This window comes from Epinephelus moara, chromosome 17 (assembly GCF_006386435.1).
Source record: "Epinephelus moara isolate mb chromosome 17, YSFRI_EMoa_1.0, whole genome shotgun sequence".
Taxonomy (NCBI): Eukaryota; Metazoa; Chordata; class Actinopteri; order Perciformes; family Serranidae; genus Epinephelus; species Epinephelus moara.
In genome coordinates, this window is record NC_065522.1 from 31,599,414 (window position 1) to 31,609,872 (window position 10,459).

General features: G+C 40.4%; 1 protein-coding gene and 1 pseudogene across 3 annotated transcripts in view; both read right to left on the reverse strand.

Annotated features, from left to right (window-relative positions):
• The window catches only part of si:ch73-71d17.2 (RPA-related protein RADX), a 13,499-nt gene extending 10,891 nt beyond the window's left edge, over positions 1–2,608 (reverse strand). For all 3 annotated transcript variants that reach the window (XM_050067422.1, XM_050067421.1, XM_050067419.1), the window contains exons 1-2: positions 2,509–2,608; positions 1,290–1,401 (exon numbers count right to left, since the gene is read on the reverse strand). In XM_050067422.1, coding sequence (XP_049923379.1) covers positions 1,290–1,401; positions 2,509–2,571 — 175 coding nt within the window. In that variant the 5' untranslated portion in view covers positions 2,572–2,608. The remainder of the gene's footprint in view (positions 1–1,289; positions 1,402–2,508) is intronic.
• Positions 2,609–4,606: 1,998 nt separating this feature from the next.
• LOC126404356 (gastrula zinc finger protein XlCGF17.1-like) overlaps positions 4,607–10,459 on the reverse strand; it is a 124,222-nt pseudogene continuing 118,369 nt past the window's right edge.

Sequence of the window (10,459 nt, forward strand, 5' to 3'; positions counted from 1 at the left end):
TTTATCAGACGCAATGATGTTAGACGATAATTGTAATACACGCAGTTCATCTGCGCAGCATTGATTTCATGGGATTCAAGGGTGTGATCAGTGTCAGATGTACAGGTACAGGTACTGTAGCTACTTGAACCAGTGATGAGTCATTTAACGCATGTTTCCTCCTCCTGCAGCTGCCACTGTGTTGGCCTTTTCTCTAATGTTGCTTTTCTCTTCCTCATATTTTAGTAGAATTAATCTCTGATCCTCACATGAGAAATACTTTTTTCCCCTCACAGGCGCTCTGTGAGGACGCTCTGTGAGGACGCTCTGTGAGGACGCTCAGTGACGCTCAGTGACGCTGCGCTTCTCTCATGATTGTGATTGGTCCGCTGCGTGCGCGTTCACGGTTCTTGATAAAGCAACCCTGGGTTGAGTTACCGAGTTGATATCCAGCGTTGTGATACCGATTATCCTGATTGCCATTGTTAGGGTTAGTCAACCCAAGATAGGTCTGGGTAACCCAGGAAAGGTTGATCTCGCTTTGTGATACAGGCCCCAGTAGGCTCAGCTGCAGCAGAGGACATGTTAGAATTTCTGGAAACAGTTACAGGAAACAAAGTGTCGACCTTCCTGTTTTATACTGGTTCATGACCTGGGATGTTTTCTTTGTCCTGTTTGTTTGTTTTTCCTGTTTGTTTGTTTTTCCTGTTGTGGTCGTGAATTTGTCCTGATTGTTTGTTTTGTTTATCCTTTGTTTGTTGTTTATCCAGTTTGTATTTTTAGCTCGAACTGTTTTTTTTTTTGGCCTGTTTATTTTGTTTGTCCTGTTTTGTGTTGTTTACACTGTTTTGATTGTGTTGTTTGCTCTGGTTGTTTGTTTTGTTTAGTTATTTTTACCTGTTTTTTGTTTGAATTGTTTAATGTTTTCTTTGTGTTGTTTGTTTTATTGGTAGTGATTTGTTTGTTGGCTTCTTTTGTTTGTCCTATTTGTTTGTTTTGTTTGTACTGTTCTGAGTTTTTTACATGTCTGTTTTGTTTCTGTTGCTTATTATTTTGTTTGTACTGTTTATCCTGTTTAGTGTTTCCAGTTTGTTTTGTTTGTACTCAGTTGTTTGTCAATTGTGGGATCAACAAAGGTGTATCTTATCTTACTATTGTTTCGTTTGACCTGTTTGTTTATTTTGTTTCTCCTGTTTTATTCTGTTTGCCCAGTTTTGTTTTGGCCTCATTATGTTGTGTCAATTTTGTTTGTGGTTTATTTGTTTTGTTAGTCCTGTTTTGTTTGTCTGTCTTGTCCTGCAGTGTCTGACCGTTGAGGACAGCCTGGGGGAAGTAGACGGAGGATCCCTGGTCTCTGCTGTACCGCTGCACGTCCACCACACACAGGAACTCCCTGCAGACGGCAGGAGAGGACGAGGACGCCTGAGAGACAAACGAATGGGACAAAAAACAAACAAACAAAATAAAACCTAGAGATTAATCAGTAAAACTGAACCTGTGACATCATCACCTGCGGACACCCTGAAGAACTTTAGTAGGAAACACTGACGGTATCAATGTGAGTCAGTAAACGATTTAAGTTTTTCACAATAAAAGCTTCCAGCACAAAAACTAACAAAGAGTCAGAAACATGATAGAAAACAGAATAAACAGAAACAGCGAGTCAGAGGAATATAAGAGACGCATGTTATTGTTTGTGGCCGGTTTATGACAAAAAGAAGAGTTTATATTCTGTAATCACAAATGTTAGATTTCAGTGAGAGTGTTTCTGATATTCAAAGATAAATAAATAAAAAGATAAATATCCACCGGCTTAGACACTCAGACAAACAACATTCAGAGCAGATACAGAAAATATAACTGAACTGTCAATACATCAGATGTAACAACATGTTTGTTGGTTTTAGTGATGACGATTAATGAACAACATAACATAATTAATAACAACCTTCATTTAACTGATGAAGCTGAGTGGCAGAGGTGACAGGCAGCTGAACCGCGCGCTCTCTGACTCGGACCAAACTCCATTTAAATTTTAGGTAATTTATATCGGTCGGATTTACCGGCTCACAGAAACACATCTACAACACAGCTGGGCAGCTCTCTAGATCTTTAGCATCTTGTGAAGAAATCGGCATATCCATAATTCACTCAACGGGAGTTTTTAGACATGAAATGTGAATTTTCTCACTGCAGCAGACTGAGAGGGGAAACAGGCGGGTTCTTGAGATCGCGCGTTTTATTGTTAAGATGAAAGCAAACGGATTGTTTACATGAAACCTGAAACTCCTCATTCAGAGAACATTAAGAGTCTAGTTGAAGTGTTTTTGCTTCTGAGCAAAGCGACGTTAAATCGGTTGATATTTGAACGGAGTCTGGTTAATGTTGAGTCCGAGCTCAGAGGAGGGGTGGAGACGGAAACACGCGCCAAATGCAACAGCGATAGATCAGTAAAACAATCATCATGATGATGGTGATGATGATGATGAGGATAATGATGGTGGTGGTGGTGGTGGTGGTGGTTCAGACCTTGTTTGGGCCGGATCTGGACCGGGTCAGAGTTCTGTGGAAGACGCAGTCAGGAGCCGCCATGTTGGATAGGCAGCACAATCCATAACAGTGCGGTGCATTGTGGGACACAGACACAAAGCTTCCTGTAATGACTCCATGGTGACGTTTCATGTAGCGTGTTGCAGCTGTAACAGATAAATCTTATTAAAAAACTCAGATTTACTTTTCACGGTTTATCATAAATACTGAATTAAATTCAGAGAAGAGTTTCTGATTGGTTCACTGGATGTTCAGTCCCATGAGGCGTGAATGAATATGTAATAGTTTAAAAAAAGGTAATATATTAATCAGCAATAAGCTAAAATCCTGTTGAAGTTAAAAAGCTCATATAGGTAAAAGAAACAATTCATAAAAAAGAAGGGCTGAGATGTGATTAAAAAGACCATAAAGTCACTATAAATATGAGTTAAAAAACAGTAAATGTGAAGAGTTAAAAAACGGTTTAAAACTGTAAACTCATCAGATGTTTAAGAAGGGGTTAAAATATTACATAATCTCTTATTCATTTCATTGTTGGTTTTATTTGTTACAGTTAAAAACTAAGCTATAATAATCTCTGTCTTCCTCTGGGATCGATTATTTTTTTGTCTGCGCCCTCATACAAGAGATATCGCGCGCAATGTTTGCCTCACTTCACTAAAGCTCTGGTTGAGGAAACACTGCATCACTTGTGTGATCATTTATCCCTGTTTTCCAGAGTGCAACAAATACACTTTTACTGTCATCATACACTAAAAGAAATGAAATAACTCAGAATAAATCATTTCATTTTATTTCATTTTACACAATTTATTCACAAACACAGATAATAAAAATGCAGTTAATCAGAAATAATGGAGATGGGACACCTTGATGAGCTGTTATCAACACATTGTCTAGCTATAAGAAAGAAAGTGCAGGTAATATACAGTAACATTTATAACCTACACAACTTCTAAGACCAAACAAAAACCGGTACATAAGAGTGACATGACACGGTCATGAACTTGTCATGAACATTATGAACTTGTCATAAATGTTTATGACTGCTGTCATTAAGTGTCATTCGGTTTTTGTAATGACAAGTTGACATTGTTTGGGTTGTCTTGATTATGACAACTTGACATTAATCAAAGTGACATTACCAGAAGATGTCTTTGTCATGACAACTTGACATTAAATTTGTTTGGGATGTCCTTATAATGACAACTTGACGTTAACCGGGTTGACATTACCAGAAGATGTCTTTGTCGTGACAACTTGACATTAATTAAAGTGACATTACCAGAAGATATGGCGGTAAGATATGGCGCTGTTGGTAACTGTTTAATAGAAGGAGCAGTAATGTCCCTGTAGAGCGGGAGGGAGGGTTGGTTGGTGGACTTTCACCCAGGAGGCCTCTACAAATGTAGAGTCAAACCATGTTGCACAAGGAAATAACTGAGATGTTTTACCAACGTTGAAGTTTATGTTGAAAAAGACTGTGTGCATCTCATGAGCACAAAATGTACATTTCCTGTTTAAAAGGAAGTTTATTTAGAAAAGACATTTGCCTTTAATGGACAGGACAGAGTGAAGAGTGTGAGGTGGGGAGAGAGAGTGCAGCAAAGGGTTGCAAGCCGGGGTCAAACTCGCAACCGCTGCAGCAAGGCATCACCTCTATACATGGGGCGCCGGCACTATCCACTAAGATACCAACACCCCAAACCATAGGATGAACCTCACCTCCAGAAACAACATCAGGGAGGCAGAGTAGTGATGGAGAAGAGGAGTGGTGTGGAGCTGAGCTGACCTGTCTTCACCTCAGCTGGCGCCATCTTTAATGAATCTGCATCTCTTTGCTTCGACTAGAATCTTTACTCTCAGTCTGAACAAACCTCAACAGATTCAAAAACCTCCTCTCATCCATCGGTCTGATCTGATCAGATATGATCAACTATCCACTCCACAACTCAAACTGTCACTGAGGAACAAAAGAAATCATAAAGAGTTCCGCCCGGGCTGCGTTCACAGACCCTTAAAAACCTCTGAATTTTAGAGAGGGGACACAGACTGAAAAAAGGGACAAACAACATTTAAAAAAAAAATGCATTTATTGATTTATTACAACAAATACTCAGGAAACTCGTCATCTAAACAGTCAAAACACATGATAACCTTCTCCTGTCAGTTTCATCAGAAGCTGACTGTAACTGGCAGAATTTAATATTCAGTATCTCTACAAATAAAACAGAAGGCAAACACTTGGATTTACCACTCTGCAGATTTAATAAACACTGATCCCTAAACAATATGACACTTTTAATATTCCAGTAACCATCCATGGTCACTAGATGGTAGTGTGGTCACATGGTAAACCAAAGGTTAAAAGTGTAAATTAAAAACTTCCTGTGTTTCAGTCACGTAAAAGTGGGTGTTCACTTAAGTTTAAAAAAAAATGTGCTAATTAACGCACGCTGAATTACTGCCTGATTTAATGATTATTTCATATTAATTCAGACTTAGTTACGAAGAAATATCACCAGTGTGGAAATACACTCAAGACTGCAACTCCAATGTGGGGAGGTAGCAGAGGTCTAACAAATCTTAAAAACACAACACAGCAGTCCGAAGTTCCCACACATTTTTGCCAACTAATTCCTAAAACTTTTTCCATAAAATTTTCCCCCATTTGCCTGGACACGTCTCTGACAGCAGGTGTTTGAAATAGAGCGCTTTTCCAAATGTGGCGAGGTATCCAGACTTTGTTTCACTCCAACTAAATTCAGGGTTCCCACACATTTTCAGCAACAAAAAAAAAAAATTAAAAACTTTTCCATGGTTTTTCAAGGACTCAAAACAAAACCATTTACAACACATAACACAAACAGAACTGTATAACACACTTCTCAAGAAGTTAACTACTGTATGAAAATTAAGCAGTAACCTTTTGCAAGACCTGATAGTCTGTTATGTTCACTTCAAATACTTCAAAGTATGGACAAACTCAATACAACGTCCTTCAGAAGAAAAAAAGGCCTTCCAATCACACATAATTTCAGCTTGCCTGGATGTATGGAGGGAGACAAAACGCAGTGAGAAAATGAAGAAACTTACACGATGGTTTGCAAAACATCACGCATTGATGTATATTAGAGCTACGTTACATCAACAGCGACAAAAATAAATAAATATATTAAAAAATTCAGCATTTTGTTACATTACTTGAAACTTTATCTGCCAAAGATTACTGTACACACAACAAAATTCCATCACTTATCCAAAACTTGAAATGATTTTTACTAATACCATGACATTTCCAGGTCTGGAGAGAGACTGTGAATTCAATGACTTTCCAGGTTTTCCATGACTGTGGGAACCCTGTCATTTTGGCCACTATTCTGCTCTGCACAAAAAACATAATTTTTTTTAGCACAGTCATGGTCTTCCTCCTCCTTGGGACATGTTTTATATTAGTCATTTGAAAGCCATATTTTATTAAATGCTAGAGGCGGGCATCATGACAGGCCCCAGGATACGATAATATCACAATATCATAAGTCATTATACACCGATATTGTCACCTTTTTTCATCAACAAATTATGTTCCCATAGGGAAACTTTGTCAAAATTTGTATATCTAATAAGATTTTAGTCTGTTCATCTCACCAGAATCATTGGATCAGTCCAACCATCAATCAATCATTGGAAACAGGTTTTTCAACCTCATGACTGCAGAACTCTGGTTATCAGGTGGGAGGACACAGCTAGCTTGCCTCTGAGAAATATTCAAAACAATACGGTGTGACCATGGCGGTGGATGTTGAGGCTGGTCAAAGGGGCAAACATTGGTCGCAGCTGTAGGGTTTCTCTCCAATATGAGTACATTGGTAGACTTCCAGGATACTTTGGCAGGTGAAAGCTTTCCCACACTAGTCACAGCTGTGCGGTTTCTCTCTAGTGTGAACACGTCGGTGCACCCGAAGTTCACTTGATGCAATGAAAGTTTTCCCACATTCATCACACCAGTACGGTTTCTCTCCAGTGTGAGTACGTCGATGGACCTCTAAGGCATTTCCCCGGGCAAATGTTTTCCCACAGAGGTCACACCAGTAGGGTTTCTCTCCAGAGTGAACGCGTTGGTGACGAGTCAGTGTGTTTCGCCTAATGAAAGCCATTCCACATTCAACACAGCTGTGCCGTTTCTCTCCTGTGTGTATACGTTCATGGACTCTCAAGCTACCTTGAGTAGCGAAAACTTTCCCACACTGGTCACAGCTGAATGGTTTCTCTCCAGTGTGTACACGTTGATGGGCAAAGAAGTGATTCCTATGTAGGAAAGCCGCTCCACATTGGTCACAGCTATATGGTTTGGCTCCAGTGTGAATGCCGTAGTGGATTTTTAAGGTACCAGCTCTGGCGAAACTTTTCCCACACAGGTCACACTTGTATGATTTCTCTCCAGTGTGAACACTCTGATGATTATTCAGGTGATACCTGCGTTTGAAAGTTTTCCCACATTGGTCACACCTGTGTAGTTTGTCTCCAGTGTGAGCTCTCTGATGATGTTGGAGTTCCTCACTTGCTCTCTGTCTCTATAGCAACAGACAAACAGAGAGAGTCAGTGAGATGTCACAGTGGAACAAGGTATCTAAAACCATAAATAACATTTCGAGAATGTCTGTTGATCATGGCAACAAACACAAACAGAGCTCAGATCAGTGTCAGAGTCTTCATCTCCACCCTGAACTGAACTGCTGTGGGTCCTCATGTGCTGAAACTATTTACACCAGTTTACAGGACTGTGGGGACTCCAGGAAGCTAATGAAGCCATTATCCACGTTACAGTTTTAACTAACAACAACCTTATGTTCATTTGTCCACACGGATAAGTGAAGCTTGTGCTAAAGTATTGACAAGTATAGTCTTGAGAAGCTCTGACTTTACAGGTGTTAGCTTACTTGTTTATGTTTTGGTGTAATTTATTATCATGCTGCAGCAGCCGCTCCTCCTGCCACCACGAGGAAAAAGTCAATACTTTATCAATACACCTGATCAGCAACACGGAAACATGGAGAAAATATTTAAATCTCAACTCAACTCAAACTTTATTTATAGAGCACATTTAAAACAACCGGGGTTGACCAAAGTGCTGTACAGATTAAAAGCAGCACAGATGATAAAAGTGACCCATACAATGAAGGAATTACAATAAATAAAATAAATACTAAAATACATAAACACAGTGCTATAAAATAGAATAAAATAAAATAGAATAAAATAAATTAAAATTTTGCCAGAAGTCCATTTAAACTCGATTAAAAGCCAGGGAGAAGAGGTGTGTCTTTAGGGAGGATTTAAAAACCTCAATCGATCCCGCAGAGCGGATGTGCCAGAGCAGGTTGTTCCAGAGCCTAGGGGCTGCCGCCACAAAGGCTCGGACACCTTTGGTTTTTAGCCTCATTTTGGGGGTGACCAGTAGCAGCTGATTAGAAGATCTCAATGTTCAGGCAGGAGCGTGGATACGGAAGAGCTCAGTCAAGTACTGGGGGGCTAGGCCATTGAGAGCTTTAAAAACAAACAATAAAATTTTAAAATCTATTCTAAAAGCAACCGGGAGCCAGTGCAGCGAAGTTAGGACAGGACAGTTAGATTTTTCACTGATGACCGGATGTTTGGTGTAAGGGGGCCCAGAAAGCCAGCAGGAAAATCTGCTGGACCACATCCAAACATTATGATTTCAGTCTTGTTTTCATTTAGATTCAAAAAGTTTGCGGTCATCCAGGATTTAACATCGTTTAGGCAATCAAGTAGTGTCTTTACAGAATCATTGGATTTTGATGTTAAAGGCAGGTAGATGTGAACATCATCGGCATAACAAAGAAAAAGTGTCAAAAGCAGCTGTCAAATCAAGGAGCACTAGCATAGCAGGGTTTCCTGAATCAACAGTTACCATTAGATCATTGAAAACTCTCAGCAGTGCTGTCTCAGTGCTATGGCATGGTTTAAAGCCAGACGGAAACTTCTCATAGATGTCACTGGCCACTAAGAATGATTGGATCTGAATAAAAACCCCTTTCTCTAAAATTTTGGACAAAAAATGGCAGTTTAGAGATTGGCCTGAAGTTAGACAGCACAGAGGTGTCCAGATTTTTCTTTTTGATAAGAGGCTGCACAATGGCATGTTTGAGAGCAGCTGGAACACATCCGGTGCTAAGGCAGGAATTAATAAATAAAAGAATAACAGAGCCCACCATACTGAATACCTCTTTAAGAAGACGAGAGGTAATGCTGTCAGGGGGACAGTTTGTAGGTCGCAGATGCTTAACTACATTGGCCAGTGAGGGGAGGGATACAGGCTCAAACTGATCAAAAACAGCATGTAAAGGAGGAACGGTGAGATCAGAGCTAGGGCCTGCAGAAGAGAAGGCAGATGGCCTAAGAGCAGAGATTTTTTCAATAAAAATATCTCCCCCATCCACTAATATTATGTTGTAAATGAGCACAACTAATAGCAAATTGTTACTAACTAGCTGAAACAACAACAACACCATTTATATCTAACAGTTTAGCTCCTTTTGTGTCATATCTGAACACTTACTGGCGGTAATGTGACCTGCAGCAGAGAGGACTGATGTCTGTGTTCTTTCTAAACTTCACTCAGTGCTGTGATGTCAGGAATATGATTTATTTTATTGACATGATGGATTTGTTTCCACTGAGATATTAAGTTTATATTGTGACTTTGATGTTTTGATATTACTCTTGCAACATTTAGGCTGCTCTCAGACCTAGAATTGTGGTAAATATATTTATTTTGTAGTTTAATTACATGTAACCAGTCATTCCTCAGCACTGTAACTACATAATAAAGAAAGAAATAATCGCAAACAAGCCTGTTGTTCGTTCTGCAAGCTCTCGCGAGATCACGAAATGTGCCGCGCAGGAAAATCTCCATGAAGAAACCACACAGAGCAGTCAGTGTTACGTGTAGTGATGGTGTGATGAAGCCCCGTCAATGTGTCGAATCTTTCAGGCGGATTGCTTCGCCAAAAGGCCGATCACATGAAGCCCCGTTTAACAGCTCATTTAGGAGTACTGACATCTGCTGGTCATTTGGTGTTCAGCAGTCCTACTGTGATATTACATGTGGGCAACATGTCAGTGGATCTGGCATACACATAATGATGCTTAATGATGATGATTACGTCAGAATCCCCCTATGACGTATTGTGAAGCCAGATGAAATGAATCTATCCTGAACATGGTATATCAATGAAGTGCACACACACACACACACACACACACACACACACACACACACACACACACACACGTATATATACATATACGTGTGTGTGTGCGTGTCCACACAAGGTTAGAGTGCTTGTGTGACTGGGTCACTCAATCCTCTGCACTTAACGATCTTCAGAATCACCTCGGATCACGCAAAATGTATTTCCCGACTCGAATCACACAACGAGGCAGTCGCGTGATTCCAGAGAAACGGGGCCTCGTTTGTCTTTGGTCACGTGATATCCTGAAAAACGATACGGGCTTCATTTGGACACGCCCCCTTTGCTCGACACAGGTCTCGGGAGTGCTGTATCAGCTGAAGATCACAAGTTATGTGTACAAAACATGAGCTGATAACAGCTCCACTATAACTGGACACCCAGAGACAACAACCTGTCCTTTATCACCATCTGTCTCTGTCCCTCAAACCGGAAGTGTACTGTCCCTGAATCCCAGCAGACAGAAGAACCCGGAGCACTGACCGCAGACTGGAAACCAGTACAGGAGGAGAACAAAATGGCCGCCACGAGGCTCAGAGTGAACCAGAGAATGAGCGGATGATCCACGGAGCCTCGAGACTCTTCCTCGTGTCTTTAGTGTGGCTGCTGTCAAGCCCTTTTTATCCATGACGTCATCAACACTCACCTCAACATCG